Source organism: Carettochelys insculpta, chromosome 5 (genome assembly GCF_033958435.1).
Source record: "Carettochelys insculpta isolate YL-2023 chromosome 5, ASM3395843v1, whole genome shotgun sequence".
Taxonomy (NCBI): domain Eukaryota; kingdom Metazoa; phylum Chordata; order Testudines; family Carettochelyidae; genus Carettochelys; species Carettochelys insculpta.
Window position 1 is genome coordinate 102,332,092 of NC_134141.1, and position 25,211 is coordinate 102,357,302.

General features: G+C 42.3%; 1 protein-coding gene across 1 annotated transcript in view; it reads left to right on the forward strand.

The window, feature by feature from the left end:
- TTC33 (tetratricopeptide repeat domain 33) overlaps positions 1-25,211 on the forward strand; it is a 78,157-nt gene that overhangs the window by 869 nt on the left and 52,077 nt on the right. Inside the window, exon 2 of the mRNA XM_074995623.1 lies at positions 323-552. Coding sequence (XP_074851724.1) covers positions 332-552 — 221 coding nt within the window. The 5' untranslated portion in view covers positions 323-331. The remainder of the gene's footprint in view (positions 1-322; positions 553-25,211) is intronic.

Genomic DNA, 25,211 nt, shown 5'->3' on the forward strand with positions numbered 1-25,211 from the left:
TTTTTGTTATTTATCATGCACCTTTGACTATCTCTTGTGTCCTCTGTCTCTGCCAGGACTACTTCAGCATTCTACATCTTTCAGTTGCTTTGAATAACTGCCTCTCTTTCTAATCAAACTGACAGGGAAATGTTTCCCATACAGTTTCAAAATTACGTTGCCTTTGTGTTGGCAGTGGACTGCCATCTGGCTCAACGTGCATGTGATTGAGTGGCTGGTTGACGTTATGTTCTCTGTGTCAAGATGAACAGATGAATCTACTGTATAATGTTTTTTCCTCTTTACACTTGGAAACAAACTGCTTAAAAATGTTTTCATCTAGTTTTTTAGAATGGCTTCCTTTGGGTGGAAGAGGAAGATTGGTGAGAAGGTTTCGAAGGCCACTTCCCAACAATTTGAAGCTGAAGCAGCTGATGACAAGGGTCTAGTTGATAATGGTAATGTTGACTGGCTCCATGCCACTAAGAGAAGAAAGGAAATTCTGTTGGAAGACTGCATGGAGAAAAGTAAACAGCTTAAAGATGAAGGTGCACATTTGGCAGAAAATAGGAGGTACCAATGTTATCTTTATCAGTTAAGACTAAATACCATTTTATTTCTAGCAGGTCAGAAGTATCCCATAGAGATTTCTGCATTCACATAGATTTAAAAGATAAGTCCTACTTAATTGTTTATGTAATTAAGTACTTACACCATCATTATCCAAGTGGGGCACATACTTGTTTTTTTTTCACCATCCCCCCAAGTTTGGTTGCCGAACTAGAAAATCCAGATTTTGTCTCATTTTGAAATGCAATTGATATGTTTCATTTTTTTTCTCAGTGAAAAATGGCAAAATTTTGATTCAGCTCAAATAAAGCATTTTAAAGAGTGATTCAAAATGACATTTTGAAATAACATTTTGAACTGACAGTTTGATAAAAATATTGTATCAAATTTGCTCAGTTTAATTTTTTCAATACTATTTCTACCATTTTTTATTTGGCCAAAATGGTTCACTAAATTCAACTTGTAACTGCATTCTTCTGCATATTTAATGTTTGAAAAATTTCATCTAGTTCTCGCAATTATTTGTTTATGATCTACACGAAGTTCGTTTATATTCTTTCCTTTTGTTAGTAGGTATGTGTTAACACTACAAAAAACACCGTGAAGTATCAGGAGGTATGTTTGATGGTAAGATAGACTTAGAGAGACAAAAAATTTGCAATGAAGATTGAATTGTCTCCACAGCATATATCCAGCTTTTGATGACTCTGAAGGGGTGAGGTAGAAACATCTCCACTGTCACTTTTCTGTAAACAACTTTTAATAGAGAATATATTTAGCTTATTAATGACAGCTCCCGGTGGTTTGCCCCCGCGACGTGGTAGCCGATTGACGTGCGGGTGAGCTGGGGCCAGAACCCAGGGTCCTCGAGGAAGGGGGAGTCCCACCACCCACCAGCAGGAGGTGTAACGTAGTCACTAAAGGGCAATGGAACTCCACCTAAGGTCCACCCACCCCCTAGCAGGCAGGCACCTGGTCAGGGAGAGAAGACGACAACACTGGTTTAAAGTATGACTAACAAGATAACAAATAACAACAGGCAAAAACGCAACAGGAACAGTAAAACAAGCACATAAACCAGTTCGTTAAATTATTAACTCTAATCTTAACTATAATTAACTTACAAGTATGATTTTGAAGTCCATTTTGGATCCTTGTAGTATTATATTTATTGCTCCGCAAAGGAAAGTATGTGCGTTAGGAGAAGGGAAATGGAAGGAAGGAAAGGGAGTCTGGGCAGGGGCACTACTCCCAGCCCAAGTGGCCAGTAGTGGAGGCCGCCAGGTCCTTTTGCCCTCAACCGACCTCCTAACCCCAGCCCTTTCCTGGGGCTTTTTTGCCCACTCAGGTGAAAGAGATAAGGAGGAAATAAAGGGAAAACACTTATTACTTACTTATCCTAAGCACTCTATTACTAAACAAACAATCTATCATTACATTAACTACTACAAAACAGTACCATATTACATCTAATAAAACGTTTTTTAAACTAGTGTGGCTTTTGTATGACGTAGGCTAAATAGGCCCAGCCGCATGGGGTCAGGCCCCCAGGCATTACCCTCCCCCCGTCGGAGAAAGGCACAGTGAGGGCTATGCTCCCTCACTCCCCTGTAAGGGGTCCTGGTGCCTACCAAATGTCTCTAGGTAAGATAAATGTATGAGTTCTTATATAATGTATGAGGCCTGGCTGAGCCTTGGGCCTTATCAGTTTTACATGTCCAGCGAATGCGATGTCCAGTCCGGTATACGGGTCACAGTAGGTAAGATGTCCAGTCCGGTACAATAGTCAGTTGACCCCAGCACGCGTGCAGCTTGTGGGCGATGATGTGGCCTGGGGGAGCAGCGATGATTGGATGATGTTGGTGGGCCCTCGGTTTCCCCACCGGGTATGCAGTACCCGTGGCCGGAGCCACGGGCCAGTTTGCCACCCGGTGAGTACGCCGGAGGGCCCACTTGCTGCTCCTCGACGCAAGTGTGGTGCTGGAGTTCGTAGGGGCGCTGGTACAGTGGTGCCGCTTCGCAGCTCCTAGCTTCCCTCAGGGGAGGCTGGGCCGCAGTGATTGGCTCTTTTAGCAGTACTGCCCAAAGGCAGATACTGAAGTGATTCGCTCAGCTCAGTAGCAGCACCCCCTCAAAAGGGTAGGCGTCACAGTGATTTCTCTCAGCCCTGGGACAGATCCACTCAGAGAGCGGTTGCCACTGCGATTTCACAGCTCTGAGGCAGAGCCACAGTGATTTCACAGCTCTGAGGCAGAGCCACCCAGAGGGCGGTTGCCGCAGTGATTTCACAGCTCTGAGGCACAGCCCTCTTCAGCTCTGAGGCAGAGCCACAGTGATTTCCCAGCTCTGAGGCAAAGCCACCCAGAGGGTGGTTGCCACAGTGATTTCACAGCTCTGAGGCAGAGCCACCCAGAGGGTGGTTGCCACAGTGATTTCACAGCTCTGAGGCAGAGGCCCCCCCAGAGGGAGGGTTGCCACAGTGATTTAGCTCTGACAGAGCCACCTAGAGGACTGCTGTCACAGTAATTCTACCCCGCAGCTCTGGTCACAATGCTGCAGGGATCTTGCTTGCAGTCTTCCCAGGGCGAGTGTCCAGTCCAGGAAGGCGAGGCAGAGTGACCCCGAATGGGCTGAGAGCCCTGGATTTATAGGGAGTTTACATGATTATTCATAAGGTAATTTCCATATTCATGATGTGTGTTATGGTTCTGAATCAGGTCCTCTCTCTCGGCTGAAGGTTCTGGAAGCTGGCAGAAGCCCGTTCCCTTTGACCAATCAGAGGGCTCTTTGAATCCTAGCTTCATGGATTCAAGTTACTGGGGGAGCTAACTGCCCCAAAATGGCCGTAGGTGGGGCCACAAAATGGCAGCCGTAAAGCTTTTCGTTTGTCCATGTCCCTGTATAGATTTTACCTCAGCCAGAGACTTGTTTCCCCTGACACACGGGGGCGATTATGTTCTAGAGATAAAAATCCCCAACAATTAATAAAACAAATTAATATAATTCCATATAGCTTTTTTGTCTCTTAGTTCTGTTATCTAAGTTCTAAGATATTAACATGCCTTAAAAATAACTAAAACCAATTTTAAGTATGTTGTCAATATTTTTAAGTCAGCATCATTAGCTGCTTATGTAGATGCTTGTACAAGAAAACACAGATTATACCACATACCAAGACTCGCTGTTAATCACAATTTTTGCAGTCATTCAGAACTGGAAGTACCACTTTTGTCTGTTTCAACTTTTTCTTTGTACATTTGAAAGATTCTGTGTTTTCAAGCTTGAAAATACAAAAGCATTACTGTTCTGGTATACTCTGTATTTTTTATATCACACTCATTACCATTATTTTCCCAAATACTTGCACTTCTTTAGATCACTATTTCACTTAATAACTATCTTGATATATTTTACCTTTTAGTATATTATGAAAAATACAATAAGGCTGTGTCCACACTAGCAAGTTCTTCTAGAATATCTGGCCCTCTTTCAAAAGAACATGTGGAATGTCTACACAGAAAATCTGCTCATTTGATCCAAAATTGAAAGAACATGTCTGTTTTCTTGGTAGCCCTCTTCTGCTCCCAGATGAAGAAGAGTGCCTTTTTCTGAAAGATGCTTTTGATAAAAGGAGCGTGTAGATGTTCCAGGGGCCATTCTTTTGAAAGAGCAGTTCTTATGGTGCCGGATTTTTTGATCCCTGGCTTGTTCTTTCAGAAGAGTGGGGGGCTGTGTGGATGCTCTATCAAAAGAGTGGATTGATTTTTTGAGATGCCCCTTTGTGTGTGGATGCGCTCTTTTGAAAGAAGATTTTTCAGAAGAGATCTTCTGGAAGATCTTCTTTCAAAAGATCTCTGTAGTGGAGACATAGCCTAAAACTTTAAAAAACGACAAAGAATTTATGTTATGTATGTGTGCAGGACCCAGGGAGCATTAAGTTTTGTGTAAAAAGCTTTGAGTTCATTTAATTTTTTCCTTACTAAATAGTGTATTAACATTTTTAATAAATCAAGTGTATTCTTAGTCTTAACAATACGAAGAGTTTTGTCTGAACTCATGTTTTTCCATCTTAGATGAGGCCTAATGTAAATTATAACTTAACAGAGTTTCTAATTCTCATATTTCAGGCTGCATCAAACTGTAAATTCCACCATGAATATCTGTGGTCTTTATGGCTGTTACACAATTCTGGTGCAAGATACGGACCAGGTGTGTAACTTTATGGCAGACCTCAGATTTTAAAAATATTTCTTGTAGTTCAGAAGCAAAAATCCTCAGTATGGACCTCTTTGTCTTCATTATTGCATTGTATTAAATGGAGGGTCTAAAAGTGAGTAGCAAACCTGAGGTAGTCAGCTTTAAAGAGTGGTTATTCTTTCTGATGCAAAAATGTTTCATTTGACTCATGGCTTAGTCTGTGCACTGTATATTGTCATTTTGTTGTAAATATATACATCACAAGCAGTCTAGTGCTTAAGGTGAAAAGGTCTAACATTTAAATTTTAACTGAAATTTCTCGTAGGACATGTGGTGGTGGTGGTTTAGGAGTGAACTGGCTTGACACTCAGTTTTGGGATGGCATTGCTTGCATAGGGGAAGCGGGGCAAAGACAAATTTGGAAGTGAAAGGCAAATGAGATGGGTGAGATGTTGGGGTTGGGAGGAGAGTGAAGAAAAAAGCAAAAGGAGACAAGAGGAACGAGACAGGCTAGGAATGAGTTATGTAAAGATTTGAAACCAAAGCCGACACAATTTACTCTACTGGGCATGGAGGGATTCCAAGGTAGTGCGTGTACTGTGATTAACAGAGTAGGTTAAGAAGGTGATCTTTGGCAACAGTATTTTTGATGAACTCCAGGGATGCCAGGTAAATAGGTGACGGACAGAAGAGTAGGAGAGGTTGCAGGACTCAGGGGCTGCGTCTACACTGGCAATCCTCTTTCGAAAGAGGTAGGCGAATGAGGTAAATAAAAATGCAAATGAGGTATACATTTGCATATTCGGTGCCTCATCTGCATGTTCTAGTTTCAAAAGAGCTTCTTTCGAAAGACGGAAGCCAGTGCAGATGCTGCTCTTTCAAAAGTAAACCGTTATTGGAAGGACTCCTTCTTCCCTTTATTTAATGGGAAGAAGGATTCTTTCGAAGATGGGGTTCTATGACCCTAGTAAGCACTAGAAGTGTTTGGTAATGCTGCTAAATAATATTGACCTCCCATGGTTCAGCAAATTTTCTCATTTGGCATTGGTTTGGTCCTGAGAGTTCTGGACTAGAGAGGTTCAACCTGTAGACTAGGTGTAGCAGAGATAGTCCAGATTGGAATAAGTACTGAAGTCCTGTTTCTATATATGAGCTTTGAAGTTTATAATATGTATTGTTACTAGTGAAAGAAGGTTAGAGGAAAATTTGAATTTGAGAGAAAAGGAATATTTGTTGGTAGTGCTTTGGGCAAGATTTGGTTCTTTTCTGTTCCTTTGCAACAGGAGTTATGATGGTAATTGGTCCAGTAGATGGAGCTAGAGACTTTTTAAACTGCTACATTTTTCGGAAAACCTTGCTTATTATTTTTGGGGAACTGGGGAGACAAGGGCAGCCCATTATTTTATTTTGCACAGACAGCAAAATTACTAATTTAAAAAAAATTCTTACTAATAATATGCATTTTATTTTACAGTTATTTAGATTTTAGGTTATTAAAAAGTTCGAAGTTGGTAAAACCTTCACATTTCTGGTAAGATGAATCTCTTGTTTCTTGTTGTTTGTTTTACAAAATGGAATAAACAAACCACCCACAACCTCTCTTTCTAAAACTATGCTGTGAAGCATGGTGATAAAACACAATCAATCCCACGGCAACAATGATTAGCAATAATGAAATGAACCCTCTTAAAATTTGTCCGCCAAGATACCCTAGTGGTTTTATTATCCAATTCCATAAGTCCCACTGCCCGGGGTTTAACGAGTCTATCCACGATGGTGGTTCTGGGGGAACATAAGCCACCTCCATGATATGCTTAGCCCTACTCACGATGGATTCGTAATTGTCCGTAATGTAAACACAACAGTCCTCCCCTATTAGGGCACATACACCCCCCTTTGCTGCAAGAATCATATCTAGAGCCATACGATTTTGTAGCACGGCTTTGCGAATGATCTGTTGTTCAGTCGCCAATTCAATTAGCGCATGTCCGGTTTCATTGGCAATAATTTCTAGTAAAATTTGCAGCTTGATCATTAATTTTCCCAGTCGAACTACCCCTAGGGGAGGGAGCCACGCCCACCCTACCACCTCATTGTAGGTTAAAGGCGGTGTTTTTAACATTTCTACCTGGGTGGAAGTTAGCTCTAGCGATTTGAATTTTACTTCTTTCACATTTTTAATTTTCCCCTTGGGTAAGTTGTCATGGATCCTTACATCCGGGAGGACGTAGGCCAAGTAACAGGATCCACTCCACCCTGCGGGCAGAGTTTTGTAGGCTCTGCGGCCGCAGATGAAGTAGTGGCCCGCCAAAGCGACCATGGGCTTGCCACATTCATATTTTGTATAGTCCTGAGTGTAGTGACTATAATATCCTGTGAAGGGGACTTGCCTTTTCGTTGGACCCCCCAATATGGTACAATAATACAGTTTCGACTCATTTTTATATGCGCAGGTATGCGCTGAACCAAGTCCCACTTCCTTCATTCTTACCACTGTGTTTTTTTCTGTGTCTGTTTTTGCCCAAAAATACTTAACACCCTTTTTCCATTGATTTGCTGTTATAAGTCCCTCTTTTAAAACATAATTTAGACATGCACTCTTTCCTACCGGTACCGGTTTGATTTCTAATTTTTCATCTTTCCACCCATGCCCCCCTCCTTGGTTTACGGACCGAGTCACATTGGTCCCATTGCATACCCAACACCACTGCCCAACTTTTCTTTTGACAATGTATTGTTAAGCTGTTCCTCCGCCCAGGTCAAGCGACGCTCTGGATCTGCGTTCAGGGCGGCAGGAAAATCAGGATTTAGTGATGGTGGGCGCGGTGAGGATGTGATGAGCTGCTCCGTTAGTGGTATTGGGACTAATGAGACTCCTGCCTCGGAGCTATCCGGTAGGACTGTGCAAATCCAGCAATGGGTGAGGTTTAATTCTTGAGCTATAACAGTGGATGTTTTGATATATACGTTGTTAACGTCCCAATGGTCAAGGGTCTCCGTCGGAAGCAGGCTTAGGGCAATCTATAATGGTGATTAAAGAGAATTCATTATTATAATTTACAATCCTCGTCTATTCAACCAGTTGTGATGCACAACGATTTTTGGATCTTGTAAAAGGTAGGTATTGGGGTACTGTTCAGGTTGATTAATTTTGGCCATGATTGGTTTGGATTGTCCTGGCCCTGGCGGTAGCACCCACACTTTGTCTTCATGTTTATACACGGGTTTCCATGGTTCTTTGGTTTTTGGCTGGATATCCGGCCACCTGGATGTGGCTCGGTTGATGTTTACTAAAACCTTGTCCAAATGTACATGCCAGCCTTTATAATCTTGATTAATGTTTTTTATTTTTAAATGTTCCTTAATAATAGCAATTTTTCGTTCAACCACCCCGTTGGCTTCGGGGTGGTACGGTAGGTGAAAATGCCAATGTGTGTTCCATTCACGACACAAGGAGTCCAGAAGGGAAGAATTAAATGGGGGACCGTTATCCGACTGAATTTCTTGGGGAATACCCCAATGGGCTGCACACTTGATTAACAAATTTTTTATGTTTTTAGCAGTTGTTCGCCTGGTTGGAGCTGCCCATACTTGGCGAGTCCCTAGATCCACAATGACGAGTGCTTTAGAGAACAGTCGGGCCCCTGGCAAGGGTCCCATAAGGTCTACCTGCCAGGTAGCCCCAGGTTTAAAATATTGTGGACCTAGGGAGTCTTTTTGAAATTTAGTTTGGTTTAATCGTTTGTTAGTATTACATTCAAGACAATTGCGTGTTACGTCCTTCCAGACCTTGAAAGCTATGTCAGGGGCTTTTGATTCTGACCTCCAAAGCTTTCGACAGACCTTTGGTCCCCAGTGGCCCCAGGTGCAATGCAACCAGCGAGCCAGTTCAGCCGAATTAGGATTTTTTAAGCTGGCGTTAATACACACCTCTGCCTGATCGGAATTATCTGGGGATGGCTGCCCACCGTAGCTTTGTAGGTGAGAGTCCAGGAACGAATGTAGTTGATTCGAGTCGGGTCTATGGGAAGGGCAATGTCTTACGCACCAAATACGTGATTTAGACTTGTTGACCATAGTCTTAATTTGGTGCCAAATGTTGTTATACTTTTGCGGTGATCCTTCTCCCGTCAGGATCTTTATCGCGTATTCCGAATCTATTCCCAACACTGGAGCTTCGGTGGTGTGTTTTTCAATCGCGTGTTGGACATCGAGATAAACGCCTCTCACCTCTGCAGCTTGGGCAGAGGTGTCCTGTGCCTCCGTCACGATTTTCAGATAGTTGCACTTGGCACAGAACATTCCGGATTTTACCATCTGATTGGTGCTGCCATCAGAAAACAACCATGGAGCGTGACTCTCCGTTCTGATGACAATTGCGGAAGGTTTTAGTTCCGCAGGAAGAGGAGCGTTTATCAAGGTCCACGATGCCCAATTAGATTTCGCCAAATAGAGTAATTTAGCCCAAGTCAAATCCTCACCACCAAACTCCAATGGGTGCCCTTCCATGAGCCAGCAGAGGGATGAAACAACCGGGCCTCTTACTGTCCCATGGAGGTGGTTCCAAGGCATTGCCGCCTCTAAGGCGAGGAGCATCTTTTCATAGATGCCATACCGAACCTGACTACTTAATAATTTTTTAATTGTTTGTCCGACGACATGATTACCTTGTTCTACCCTGACAATAACTTGGTCAAAGCTGAGCTCAAGATTGATCAATACCGGGGAACTATGATCTACCCGGTTCAACTTTGATGGGGTCTGTAAGGAGTGTAACATCAATTTGTATCCCGTTAATTGAGCACCAGACCAAACTGAGTTGTGTGTTTTCTTTAATTTGGATTGCAAAACTCCTAGGGCAGGGGCGTATCTGGTAGGGATTAGTGACCGATGATAGTTTAGAAAGCCAAGTACCTCTTGCGTTTCTTTTAAAGTTGTGGGAGGATGATTTAACCATTTTTGCACTTGATTTTGATCAATTTCAGTGGCCCAGTGGTTGGCCGTGACTTCGATTCCTAAAAACGAGAACTCCTGGATGGGTTTGATTTTAGATTTCTCATTATTAATTTTCCACCCATCAGAGTTCAATTGTGAGATGACCTGATTAGTAACTTTTTGGACCACTGACTGATCCCTGCCCACCACAGCGATATCATTGACGTAGTAGAGCAGTTCACAGTCAGGGGGAATCTCTAATTTTTCCAATGTCCTGGCCAGCCACTGTGTAGCCACTGAGGGGGAGTTATGATAGCCTTGGGGCAATACCTTCCACCTGTATAGGCGTCCCTCGAAAGAGAAGTCCAGTACCCCACAGGGATCGTCCAGAGGAATTTGGTAAAACATGTCTTTCGAGTCTATAGTTGTGCCAAATTGATATTTTTGATTGGCCAAGACCTTTTCTATCTCTGGACGGACCCATTTAACAGAATACTGGACTGGTCGAATTCTCTCGTTGGCCTTGCGGTAATCAATTACCATCCTAAATTTTTTGGCCGGGGCCGTCGATCCAGGTTTTGGTATTTCCCAAGCTGGGGAGAGGTATTTGCTTTCGTTGATGCGATAAATTTGATTTTCCCTGATTAGATTACCTATTAATTCAGTAATCCCTGCCAGAGCCGCTTCCCCCCGGTAGGAATAGGTCTAAACTTCCAAGGTTCAGGCCTCACAATCTCAGGGGTATGGTGCTGAATTAAGGGGTCTGTGATTCGTATGGGCAATGCTGCTAACACAGGCTGTAACTGCAGTGCCCTAATGGCTCCGACGCCCAGTATGTTTTTACCTCCGATGATTGCCCTGAACCATAATAGAGGTCCGTTTGTGAGTCCCAATTTGGCTTTCACCAAAGGGGCCTTCTTGGCCTGATTTAGCCCCTGGACATACAGGTGTGCCCCGGTTTTTTGGTGGGCTACGTCGGGGGTAATAACATTGATCTGGGCGCCCGTGTCAACTAAAAACCTTTTCTTTACTTGATTTCTATCTTTGATCCACACATATGGTCTGGTATCTGTGTTAAACTCATTGCTATTATCATTTAAATTGTAAACATGATTAGAAGAAATTGGTACACAATTATCTATTTCAGATCGTGATTGGAGCTCCCGTTTTTTGACGGTTTATGATAGGCGATAGGCTTAGGATTTGCCATCCATCGTTCGGGGTTCCACCCCAGTCCTATTGCCTGTTTCTCCAGCTTTACATTTGATATGTTTTGCAGTTCTTCAGTCTTCTTTCCCCTTTGTAGAAGGTATTCCGTTAAAGCGTATCTATACCTGCTAAGCAGGGAGTTGGGACTACGTCCCGGATTGGGGCTAGGCCCTGGGGATGGGGGAGCCGAATTAGCCGAATCATTGAAGTGTACCTTAGGGGTTTGCCGTCCCGAAGGGAACGACTCTTCCCCATGGGAGTGCGAGTGTCTGTTCAACCTGGGTGAGGAGCCCGGGGATTCTGTGGGGATCTCCGGGAGGTCTTCCTCCAAATTGAACAAGTATGCTAATTCCTGCCCTTCTGCACCCCTAAGATACAGTAGGATCCCAGGGTCCTTACTGGGCAACCCAGAAACCGCCGCCCGCGTAGCCGACCCGGAGACAGGCACGCGGGTGTGGTCCTGGATATGCAAATAATAGAAGGGACTTTGAGCCTGTGCTGCAGTAAGCCCAACGGGGCCTCCTATCACGGGCACCCAATCTATAGCTGACAGCCCTGCCACGGCTCGAATTAGCTCCCTAGACGTTTTGATGCTCTTAGGGGCTATTGACGTGGCCTGACATGAGGTTTTACATAACAGCACCCCCAAAGCGGGCACTGTTATGGGCCACGTCCCATTGTTTTGAAGGTCCCGGAGTGAGCACCCGCTACCTCGCCATGATGCATTAGTGGCGAGGTAGATGGCCTCAGTCCGGGAAAGCCATTCGTTTGCATGCTCCAATATCAGACGCCCGAGCCAGACCGGGGTGGTTTCACCCAGTCTGCGCTTGGTGTCGTCTGACAGGGCTTTGAGCTCCGCAGTTGTTCTTTCTCTCTGGATAGTGTTTGAGGTAGACAAGTGGGTATCATGATCTGTCACGGTCTTCGTGACAAAAACAGGACACGCCTCCAGAGGGGTTCTTTCTGATTTTGTACAATTTGGAGAATTAGGGTTTGTCTGATTAACCTGATTAATTTGTACCTGACGGGATTCGTTAGTAATTGGTTGAGATTCATGATTTATCATTGAGAGAATATGGGATCTCACCACTCCTAATTCGGATTTTAATTTAGTCACCTATTCTCTAATTGTAGTATTGTTTTGGTCATTGTTATAATTACGTCCTTTTTGTGATACACCCCTCTACCAAAAGCCCCTCGTTTTTTCAGAGAAATTAGGGAATATGCCCAATCCTTGATGGAATCGGTGGCTTTTGGTGAGGGCGTGATCAATCTAGGGAAATTCCCACTTTTATATTGGATTCCGATAGTCTTTAAGATTTTTTCCACCTTCCCCATGGATTCCTCCACAGACCCAGGTGTGAGGGGGTCTCGGGAATCTATGGACATGATTTGGAAGGAGGTTTCGGGGAAATCAAATGAAAGGTTGTCGTGATTTTCTAATAAGCACGACAATCCTAACATTGTTAACTTTACCAAATAGCTTTTACTTTGATTATCTTTTTTCACTATGATTTGGCAATCAGTGCCTTGTTGTTCCTCCTCTGCCTCACCCTTGTGGAACAACAGGTGCTCCTGCTCGTTCCCCGAGCGAGCTCCCACTCTCCAGGTACAGCGGAGAGCATGCCCCCGTGCTCCAGCCTCTCCCGCCGGGGTGGATAAGGTGGTCTGCGCCCCTGAGGATCCCATCCTCGTCGCCATGACAGCGCGGGCAGAATCGCGGGTGAAAAACGACCCCCCGCTGACCCCGCACCAGCAGTCCGTCGGATCCCCCACGGGGCTTCAGGCGAGGGCACAGAGGAGCCGGCAGAAAGCCCACCAACTGGCGAAGGGCCGCTCCGCTCCTCCGCAGACCGACCCCACCCACTTCCGGCAGGGGGCCTGGAGCGCAGTGCTCGAACCACGGGAGAGACTGGGGGAGAAGCTAGCCACTGGCAGGGCGAGAGCTGGCGAGGGATTGCCTGTGGCGAGGGTGAGACGAGGAGGAGAAGGTTGATCTTAAAATAACAAATATATTTATTAACACTAGCAAACAACATAAACAGTATAGCTAAACAGCACAAACAGTATAATTACTATATATTAACTTATCTACTTTTAATTATACTTTAAACTATACGCTAACTCATTTATTGTATATTTAAGCACTTACTATGGACAGGGGTAAGGGTTCCATGGGGGAAGCCCGGGTAAGGCTCTCCTTGTAAGATACAAGGAGAAAGAGTTTTGTGAGTTTTCGTCTCCGGACTACAGGGATTAATTTGTATTTACCCCTATATGCCCTGAGTGACTTGCAAGGTCGCTCTATTGGGCCCTGAGGTCCACCCTTCAAGGGCCCTTCCCAACTGTTTTTTACAGTGGGGATCGGAGAAAATGGGAGAGGGAAATAAGGGAGGCAACAAAAAGGGTAACAGAACAACAATAACAAACTTAACTACTAAAACAACTAATTGGGGACTTGTTAGTCAGGTGTGCAGTCCCAGGTAGTAATAGATCCCAATTAAGGGTATAAGGTTGGTAAACGACCCCACACGGCCTAAATTAGGTTGAAAAGTTAGTGTTTAGGGGGTTTGTTACGTGTTCGTATGAGCCGGTAGTCAATTCCAGTGTCCAAGTCCGGTGGTCAAGTCCGGTAGAGGAGGCGGTGGCAGCGAGGGCGGTGGTGCTGCTCAAGTTGCAGGCTTTAAGCCTCAGTGGGAATGGGCGCAGTACCCCACCCTATTGATGGGGCCAGTTTGCCCCACTCCCCGTCCGCTCTCAGCCTGTTGTCGGCGGCTGGATTGAAGATGCCGCAGTGATTTAGGTGGGAGACCCTGGGTACTAAGGGGTAAGGACGCAGTACCCCGCTCTAGGAGCGAGGCCAGTTCGACCCTCACTTAAATTTACCTCAGGGTTCCCAAGCTTTTTTAGAAAAGTGATTTCAAGCAAAGTGATTTCAGGTAGAATGTCTCAGCAGGGCGGACTCTGCTGGGCGGCTGCAGCGCTGCAGGCTCAGGAGACAGGAGCTCTTCTCAGATCAGGAGCTCTTCACAAAGTCTTCTACTGGGCGAACAGGAACGGGCTGACTGACCGACCGAACCAGATGGACCCTGAGCACTGCGAGGCGCCGCCTTATATTCTCTGCTCTCATGAATATTTATGATCTCATTATCATGTGAGCGTTCTGAGGGGCCTGTTTTTAATCAGGTCCCTCCCCAGGAGCCACCTCACCTTTGTCCAATGGGGGCCCTGGATTTTAAAATACATGATTTGAAATGTGTGTGAGTTCAGGTTACCGGTAAAACCAACTGACACAGAGTGACCGTTACTAAGGGCGCGAAATGGCAGCCTATGTACTTTTTTAGAGTCTACCTGCCCCTGTGATGATATTAATGGCCCAAAGGCTTGTTTCCCCTGGCCCACGGGGACGATAATGCCTGAGGGATAAAAAATCCCTGACACCCTGAATGGCAAGCAGCCTGGAGCCAGGTCCCTGCCCCTCAGAATCACGTTAACTTGTGATATGCGCAACTCAAGTGCGCATATCTCAAAGTTCTACTGCATAAGTTGTCTGCAGCGCACAGATGGGTAACAGCAGTAACAAGGATTTAACATGGTTAATGAGTATACATCGTACCTCACCTTGCCCTGGGTACATATGTTTTATGATTACACTTAATACTACATTAATAACAGCCTTATGAGCTGAGTTCTGTAAGTCACTAGTTAGACTTCTCATGGGTCTCATTTATAATACAGGTTGAATCTTTCTAGTCCGGCATTATCTCATCCAACAACATCCGTAACGTGGCATGATTTTATTTAGCTGGATGATCACTTACGGGTGTGGCCAAGTTTCCCATGGCCCCGTAAGATTAGTTTACAGCCACTAGTCCTGGCTCTCTGAAGCATTATTCTTGCCCACCCTGGTCCCATGGACAGAGATTTATTTGAGATCCACTTTGTATATTATTTCTGACCTTCAGTTAGTTATTAAAGAGAACACAAGTAATGCATGTATTAATAGTTGTGTTCAGTTGCTTTTAAACAAAGCCCTTTGACCACTACTGATCAAGATTATCTCCTAAACAATTTGTGTGAACTGGTTTGATTACTATCATGGTTCATTGAAGCGAAGAAGTAGGAAATTTAGGGGAAAGGGAAGAATTTGGGCTCACAGTCCTTGGTATGGAAATGGTAAAATGGTTAGCACTGGGGTGCAGAGTGGAGGACCAGGGGATGCGTGCAGCCCAGGCAGTGGGAAAGGAGTGCCTACAGAATTCCTGGTGTGGAGGGCACACAGAATCCTTGGAAGTTGGGAGGGAGGAAAAAAGAACACATGATGAAAATAACCCACATGGAGGTAGGTTAACCCCTCTGTCAGCTTGCAAATCCCCATCAATGTTAATGTTGCACAGAGAAATCTAGTGTTAACGGTTGCAGTCCAAACACAAACTATGGGTACATCTAAACAGCAGCCTTATTTTGAAATAAGCTATTCTGAAAGAGCTATTCCAGAATAACATGTTTCAAAATAACGCTGCTATACACAAAATGCATTTCAAAATAGTCCTCAGATATTTTGAAATACCGCATCTAAACACAATAGAGCCTATTGTGAAATGGAGCCATTGGACACAGTGTGGCTTATTTTGAAATAGGCTCTATTCCCTGTCTACACAGCCCCTATTATGAAATAAATAATTCAAAATAGGCTCTATTTTTGTGGAGTGAGGATGGCCTAGTTTGAAATAAGCCAACTGCTATTTCAAAATTATTTTGTGTAGACCAATGTTTCTCAACATTTTTTCACAAAGTGCCCCTTTAAAAATTATATATATAAAGTACCGTCAGACTTCTCTTGCATACCCCTAAGAGTATGCATCCCACTGGTTGCGGAACATGGTCCAAAGGTAATCTGAGGCTTTGAAACGAGTGCCATTCAGCCTTTTCAGATTACTGTACCCTTTTCAGGAGTCAAATTTGTTTTGCATACCAGCAAGTTACGCCTCACTTAAAAACTGTTTACTTACAAAAACATGCAAAAATATCACAGAAGACTACTATTGAAATCTTGCTGGCTTTCTACCATGTTATCAAATAAATTAATTAGAATAGAAATATTGTATTAACATTTCAGCATAAGGTACATGAAACAGTAGAAGCAAGTCATTGTTTGAATGAACTTTTAGATTCTATTGACTCTACTTTTTTTTTAATGTAGTCTGTTGTAAAATTAGACAAATATATAGATGAGTTGAGGTATCCCCCAGAAGACTTTAGTGTACTCCTAATGGTATATGTACCCCTGTTTGAGAAACACTGGTGTAGACGCTAAGAGCTGTTACTTCGAAACAACTTTGCTGTATTGATATATGCATTGTTTTACAAATATCACAAACTGCTTTGGTTTTAGTTTCTCTGTTTTTGTAAAGGTCATTGCATCAGGTCTGTTAGACTTCTTGGATATACAGTTGAACCTTCCTGGTCTGGCACCCCCGAGACCTGAGCACACCAAGACCAGTGATTTTGTTGGATCAAGGGAGGTCAATGCCTCCCATTGACATTCCAGCCCCTGCTCCTGGGCTTTCCTCCTCACTGTTGTCTGTGGTTTACCAACCCTTGCAAGCTCCCCAGCTGTGATATGATATGATGGTGTTTAAATTATTTCATTTTTGTTTTGCTGTGTGTGTGTGTGTGTGTGTGTGTGAGAGAGAGAGAGAGAGAGCGAGAGCCATAGTCTCAGAAAGTTTAAGAAATAGAGCTCTAAATTATCTTTTTTATGGACCAGTTTCCTAATATACACTAAATTTCACTGTTCAGCAAATAAAAAATGTGCTTCTGACTTTACACAGAAACAGTAGCAGTACTGTGTAACCTGCTTATTGGCGTACCTGTTTTGTATATTTGCTTTAACAGGAACACGAGATATTTTGTTTCTAAGAAACACAATCAGTTAATTAACTTGTGCTTCCAGATGGATAATTTGTATTTTTTTCCCTATCATGTCTTGATTTATACAGCTAAATTCTACAGGAGTTTGCTCTTTTTAGACTCTAATTTTAGTTACTTGTTGAAAACTCTGTTATCTGTCGCTCTCTGTCTAGAACAGTGGTTCCCAACCTTTTCACTAGGGCAGACCCTCAGTCGCCCTCCCAGCCATTTGTAGACCCCCAATCGTCCCCCCAAACTGTTTGTGAACCTCCATGAAAACCAATTCTAGCTGCTCTGTACACTTCATTAAATGAAAAAGGAAACCACAACACAGATTATTGGACTGGAATTAATAACATTATTGGAAGATATTTAATTTAAAGATGATAATTGATTGTAACTTTGCAATCCATTCAAAACGTATTTTCTAGGATCATTTTTATTTGTTCATTTTTTTCATGGACCTCCTGCAGTACCCTTGTGGACCGACTGCCAGGGGTCCATAGACTCGAGGTTAAGAATCACTGGTCTAGAATATCCTTATCTGTTTCTTCTGGAAACTTCTGTGGACATTTAAAAAAGGATTTCTCAGCAGTAGTTGATGATGTCACTCCAACCTTATTCACGTACATTAATGCCTATATGCTTCCCAGTCAGTATTTGTAAATAGTGTGACATTAAAATCACAAAACAGTGCCAGCTTAGCAGGAAATGTGTTCAGGAAATCATGCTTGCATATTTCTCCATTTCTGTTGGCCTGTTTCAGTTTATAGTTCTTTTGTATCATAATTTTGCTTTGGTAGGAAGGAGCAAATATAGAATTTTGCAAGCACTAATTTCTAAACAAGCTGTTGGTCACCCTCCTAAAGGTGGGTACACACTGAACTTTACTTTGAAATTGTGGCTCAAACTAGCTAATGCATTTATAATACTAGTGAGGAAACAGTCTAATTAGGTTTACAAATTGCTGTCACTTAAAATCAGTGATTCTGTTGGTTTCAAAACCAGACCAACAAGCTGTGCCAGAAAAAAAGTATAAGGGTTCTAGGTATAAATATTTCTTGTCCAAATATTGGTTTTATTCAGAATAAAAGAAGCTGATATTGGAATTAGAATTCTTAAATATTTAATCAAAATTTTACAGGATCAAATACAATAGTAATTTATAAGAGTGCTCCAGAAAAACAAAAGCTGTCATGTGAAACAGGTGTCTCTCTGGAAGACCTATGGTGTTAGGAGTCAGAATTTTTGTAGTTTCAGCTGATCACACAGATTTTTAGTCACTGTCAACAAATCTAATGCCTGATTGGAAAAGGAGTTGAAATATAAATATTGGGCGAGACTGTGTTAACTGCTTGGGGCAAAAAAAAAGGGGGGTGGGGGTGGGGGCGGCGGCAATCAAAGTGTAGATTATGAGGCTGGAACAATTACAATTCAGTGACCTTTTTAAAGATCTATGAAAGCAGTTTTCATTAGATAAGGTGAAAGAGTTTGAAGAGGACAGATTAATAACACTTTTTTCAAAAGATTTAATTATTTTTACATAACAAATCAATGTGATCAATCTAGAATTGAAAGGAGAAGGAGCAGGGGACATTTTTTAAATGCCGCACATTTATTATGAATTTAGGCCCAAATTTTCCTCCCCTGCATACCCGCCCGTGTGCAAAACGAAAATATCAGGTTTTGAACACAAATTCTCTCCATGTGTGGTCAGAGTAGAATTATCTCTGTCAGACTTTTATGTGGCTGTTCTTGCATCATTTGAGTGCAGTTTCCTCTGCTGCCCTAGCCACTTCTCTTTTATTTTAGTGTCTTGGTTAGTGGAGCATTGTGGTTGTAAATCTGTTAGTTGTTTTCACCAGCCCCCAGGCTCCTCTTTTTATCTGTGGATGTGAAATGTAAAGCAGGGTTTCATCTCTGCAGCAGATGAATACATAGGGTTTGGATTTTCAAGTGGGACAGTAAAAATGGGAAAAGGGAAACATTAATTTAAAAAAATGATTTAGGACCCAGAGGCACAGAACAATGGATTGAACAGATTAAACATCTTCAATAGATAATCCAACAGAAATACGTGAAATGTTAATTTTGTGTTGAATCTTTTTTGCTTTTATATCTCCACCAATCCTCAGTGTGAGGAAATGGGAGAGTTCAGCTAGTCTGCTGTTTCACCTCCTTTCACTTCCTGTGGCTGCCTATGATCATATTGCAATAAAATTTCCATGTGACAACTCACGTCTCTTTTACAGTACAAGTCCTTCCTTATAGTTTTGTCTGTGATCTTACATTTTTATAGGAGGTGTTAAGTATATTTACTGATCTTCTAGGGGCCTTAGGTCTTATGGAGATTGGAGCACAAACTCATGCCTGCCTCTCCTACATCCATACTTGTGCCCATTTTTCTAGGTTATCCTGATGTACGTGTGCACGCACACAATTTTAGTCACTGGAGTTATGTCTACACTGGAGAATTTTGTTGACAAAACCCACGGAGCATCCACATTTCCAAGGTATTTTGTCAACAGTAAATCGACAGAACGCAGCATTTTTGTCAACAGCGTTCTGCTGCTCCCCCCATGAGGCAGAAGGCCTCTGTCAACAGAAAGCCAGTCTGGACATTCTGGAGGGCCTGGTATCAGTAGGGATTCTGGGACACCAGGCAGACCTGTCTGCTGTGCTTTTAGTTGCCTGTTTTGTTGGGAGAGTGGCCGGTAAGTCCAGCTGCTCTCTGTCAACTTTGTGATCATTCTTTCAATCCGGTTGGCAGTCTTACTGCAATCCGTTAACAGAAGTTTTGTCGGAACATATCTTCCAGCAGAAGCTTCTGTCAGCAGATCTCTGTAGTGTAGACATAGTCTGGTTATCATCATTTAGGAGAAAGCTTATATCCTTTCTGATTTTTTGTCTTCTACTTCTGCAGAACTTTGTGTATATGTTGTGTCCAAAACATGATGATCCTTAATTTGCTTTGCCATACTCAAGAACATCTCCCTCCTTTCACCACTGTATCTAGTTTATTCTAATGTTTTTCATCTTCCTAATTTGCCTTGTATTGAATTGAAACATCCACAGCAGCACTTAGTTTTAAAAACTAAAGGGTCTGCATCTTTCAAAAGGACATAATGGAGTTAGGCACCTATCTCCAACTGATATAATGAAAGAAGGCAAAACAAATAATATATTTGCTTTTTTAGTAATAATCTGTCATAATTTATGTATACACATACAAATGTGTGTGTATTTATAGGTGAATGTATATAAAAATGATAAATCATGAAGGATATTGTTTTGTGCCTATATATACTTAAAGATATGCTCCAGAAATCTGACAAATCTATGTAACATTGAAAACTTGTTCATTGGATTTAAGAAAACAAAACTCATGTTCTTGACTCTAGATTTGAGGCTGTGTTTCTAAAAAATCTGAATAGATTCTCAGTAAAGATAAGCATACTTCTGAAATGTTATTAAATTCAGAACCAAAATTCATTTCTCATTTATGTTTTTCTGCCTGCTGCCTTTAAAAGAATTACAGTTAGAACTTGTTTTGGGAATTCTGGCTTTTAAGCTTTTGCATTAGCAGAGCAGCAGTGTGAAAGGGACAGTTCTCTTTAGTGCTTTAAACGTCTGTTGAAGAATTTCTTTCCAGATGCTGTAGATTTTATATTTACTGCATGTGCAATCTGTTTGTATGGCTTCTGAAAATAATGAATTATTTGATTTTACTTGAAGGCTATAATACTGCTTCCCTTATCAAGTTTAGAATTCCATAATATAATAATCTTATCAGTTAAATTATGCTGTTACAGGTTCAAGATTTATAAGCTTTATGTGCCAGTTCTTGAAATGGATTTCCTGGTATAAAGCTCCTATTCTTCTCCTGTTTATCATTGTTTATTGCAGTTTCTTACTGAATTATTGTCATCTGAAATGATGCACACTGCCCAGTTTTAATTATATAAAATGCTTTGGTGCCAGGTCTGCAATTGAATAGAACACCCACATGTGTATAGGCATGTGCATTTCAGACATCTGGAATATAGATAAGCTCCCAGCGTACATGCCTGTTTTGATTGTCTCCTCTTGGAAGTTAAAATTGAACACTTTCCCCATTGCTAAAGTGCTGAACTGTTGTTGATTAGATACATATAATTCATGTTTGTTATATATAATAGTTTAACAACATGTTTACTTAGATTTAAGCAACATGTTAAAAAGAGCTCCCATCCAGTGGTCTGCCCATTCATGATACTTCTTTAAATTACTATGGCTGTGTCTATACTAGCCCAAAACTTAGAAATGGCCATGCAAATGCCATGCAGGCGGCCGCAGCACTTCGAAATTGCCATGGCATGCTGCCACGCAGCTCATCCAGACAGGGGTCCTACCCGTAGTCCTATCTGCCGATAATCCCAACAGAAATACATGAAATGTTAATTTTGTGTTGAGTCTTTTTTGCTTTTATATCTCCACCAATCCTCAGTGTGAGGAAATGGGAGAGTTCAGCTGGTCTGCTGCTTCACCTCCTTTCACTTACTATGACTGCCTATGATCATATTGCAATAAAATTTCCATGTGACAAGTCACATCTCCTTTACAGTACAAGTCCTTCCTTATAATTTTGTTTGTAATCTTACATTTTCATAGGAGATAAGTATATTTACTGATCTTCTAGGGGCCTATCTCTGATAGGAATAAGGGGATTTTGAAGTTACTTCTCTGCTCTTCTTTTACTTCAGAGTACTGAACTTCAGATACTGCATTTTTAGTAGAAAAGGAACATTGAAACGTTTGTTTAAAAACAAACAAGCCTATAAGTTATGTGATGTTGTTGGCTTCACGTTGTATTCTGTTCCTTATTTACCACAAATTTCATACTGTGTTGTCCTCTAATTTCCTTTTTATTCTAATAATCATAAACATTTGTTCTTGCTTTCTTCTGTTTAACCTCACAGTTCTAACTCATGATACTAAAACCACAGAACTAGGGCTTTGGAGTTTGCCTTAAGACACTAGAACAACAACAAAACTACGCACATGAAGGAAACATAATATAGTCTTTGGCTATGTCTACGCTAGAGGGTTTTGTTGGCAAAATGCTGGTTTTGTCTACAAAACCTGTAGAACGCCCAAGTTCCCAAGGTGTTCTATCAACAGTAAATAGACAGAACACAGCACTTTTGTCAAGAGTCTTATCCCACTCCTCACAAGGCATAACACCTCTGTCGACAAAAAGGCCGGTCTGGGTGTTCCAGAGGGTCCTCTGTCAACTGACAGGGCTTCCAGGACGCTGAGCAGCCCTGTCTGCTGTGCTTCCAGTTGGCTGTTTTGTTGAGATAGTGGCTGGTAAGTCTGGCCGCTCTCTGTAGGCAAAATAGATCCTTTTATGATCTGGTTGGTAATTTGGCTGCTGTCTTTCAACAGAAATTTTGTCAGAAGATATCGTCCGACAAAAACTTGTATTAATGAATTGCTGTGACCTAGACATAGCCTTTGATTCTGAATTTTCTGTTGTTTACCTCCACAATACCAAGTTGTTAAACCTTTAATCAGATTACCTGTGCAAATTAATATTATTTGAATGTCTGTCATGTGAAAACTATTAATCACCTTACAAGAGGTGTATATTTTTTGAAACTGTAGTTTTGTCTTCTTGTGAGAATAGGATTAGTTAAGGTTAAAAAAACTTTAAACATTTTGGCATTAGTGAAGAGACTTCTAGGTATTTATTAAAACTTACTATAAACCAGTTATGAACATTAATTCCCATAACTTTCTGAAGCACACAAATCCACAATGATAGTGCACATAAAATATTGTTCCTTCCTATTTTCTCAGTAGATGTAACAGTAAAGTCCTGGAATGTGCATTTATCGTACATGTTGAACCTCTAGACTAGTGCACACTCGTCCGCTAACATCTGTGGTCTGGCATAATTTTAGTGAGCTGGATGACCACTTACCATGAGTGTGGCTAAGTTTCTCACAATCCCATAAAGTTTGTTTCCAGACACGAGTCCTGGCTCTGTGTTCTGTGCTGTTGTTTAGCTGTAATTTACCACAAATGTCTAAGAGCCCAGTAGGAAGTGGAAATGTTGGTAATGTGCTACACAATATTGACCTCCTGTGGTCTGGCAAATTCTCTCACAAGGCACCAGGCTGGTCCCAAGTGTGCTGGAAAAGAGAAGTTCAACCTGTACTAAAATTTATTACTTTGGCTATTGTAAAACAGATGCCTGTGCACTCTAAAGTACTGTCATAAATAATTAAAATTAAGCTGTATTTGTCAAGTTAATTTAATTTTTGGTATATTTTGCTTGCATACTTTTGGTTGCATACTTGCAAAAGTCAGGAATTTGCATGACTTGCCTACATTTTACCATAGTTTCACAATTCTTATGCAAGAAGGCAAAATTCTACTGGGCTATTCCATTTTACATTATGATGTGGTTAACTGTCTCTTCACCCTTCACCCACCACTTTGATACAGTTAGGGATACTGAAATATAAAGTATAAATGACTGGCACAAGGCTTCACAGCAATTCGGTGGCAGAGCTGGGAATTTAACTGTGGAGTACGTCTTCTGGAGCTCTGTAGAGGATTTGGTATTGTGAGGTCAATGGAAGAACATATAGCTCTTTGTTAGCGTTTAGCATTGTTTTGTTTTAGTGGCCATCACGGTTTATTTTTAAGGAAAATATTGACCATGGTTATGTCTCAATCACTATTTATTTTTGAATCAGCAAATCTTGATATCCTCCTTAACAGAAGTAATTCTGTCATTATAACAAAACCGTTTCTGGAGGTATGTATGCAGACATTAAAGTCATCGTTGGGGAGCCCTGGAACTTCACCACCATACAAAATACAGCACCATAGCACAAGAGCTAATGAATAATTCAGTTAGCACTTAAATAGTATAAGCATCACGGTAACAAGTCATTTGACTGGGGCTTTTGTTTTTAGTGTGGAAGGTCCTGGTTTCTGTACCAGCAGACAGCTATCGCTTCTGCATGGGTATGGTCATGGGTTTATTTAGCCCTGTTTTGCAGAAGGCTATAAACTATGGCATGGTGAGGTAATTGCTCTGCCTTGCTATGGCTGAAATAATGGAACTAAATTTAATTGGTTTAACAGCCAGCAGGGCAGTGGGAGGGATCCCGCTGTTAAACCGATTAAACTTAGTTCCATTATTTTACTGCGGCAGGGTGGGGAGCCACAAGTGGCTCCTTACAGCTGCAGGTTGCAGACTCCTGCCCCAGCTTGACTACCCCTGCACTCCACACTCACTTTGGCTGGCGTGGGTAAAATGGTACCACTGCTGTGGGAAAAGGCTTTGCAGACCAAATATAAAGGCATTGCGGGGCTGGATTCTGGCCTGTGGGCCACATGTTGGCCACCCCAACCTGAATCATACAGGTGTTAAGGGTGGATAAAATACAACCCATCAGTGGGCTGAATCCTGCCCACCAAGCCATTGGATCTGGACTGTAGCCCAACAGGCAGCTGTGGGCAGGCTCCCTGCCTGTCCTACCCTTGGTCATTGCTCAGAGCAGCTTGACTACAGGGGCCATGCACTTCATGTTGCCCAAACTGCCTGTGCTACAGGTGGGGGAAGTGAGCAGGAGAGCTGGCGGGGGGGAAGGTCGGGTAAGTCTGCCACTGCTGGAGCTATGCAGCTCCATTGAGAAGGGAGGGGGAAGGTGGCAGTCGCAAAGGAACACCAGCAGCACATGGAGCTCGTTGTCTGAGACAAGTTAATACTGGGGATGGTGGAGTGGGTTTGGGACTGAGAGGGGTTGATCCTGTGGATGGGAGGAGTGGGGTTGGGGCTTAGAGGGGTTAAGCCTGGAGATGGGAGGGACAGTTTGAGGCTTAAAGGGATTAAGCCTGGGGATGTGGGGGGCAGGTTTGGGGTCATTTTGTGTTCCACCCCTGGAGCATGCAAAACATTGCCACGTGGCCCCCAATGCAAAAGAGATTGGCCACCCCGACTTACATAAATAATAATATCCCCATATTGGAGATGAGGAATAAATTAAATTCCTTTCTCAAGGTCACTTTCCCAAGGTCACCATTATATATGAGCTTGGTCCAGCCGTGAGAGCAGGGGACTGGACTTGATGACCTCTTGAGGTCCCCCCTTACAGTTCTAGTATGAGTCTATGTAGGTCAGATAGGAAAGCCATTGCAGAAGCAGGAACAGATTCCGAACCTCTTGGCTCTCCCATCTTTGTTAGCCACCAGTCTGCTCTCTTTTGCCCTATGATCATTTTCTTTTTATAGATTTTTTATGATGAGGTATATAATGGATTTATATTTGCATAAGAGTTGAAATGACTAAGGGGACCGTATTTGCATGAGTGTATGAATTAAATATGGAAATTTAAATTATAACTCAAATT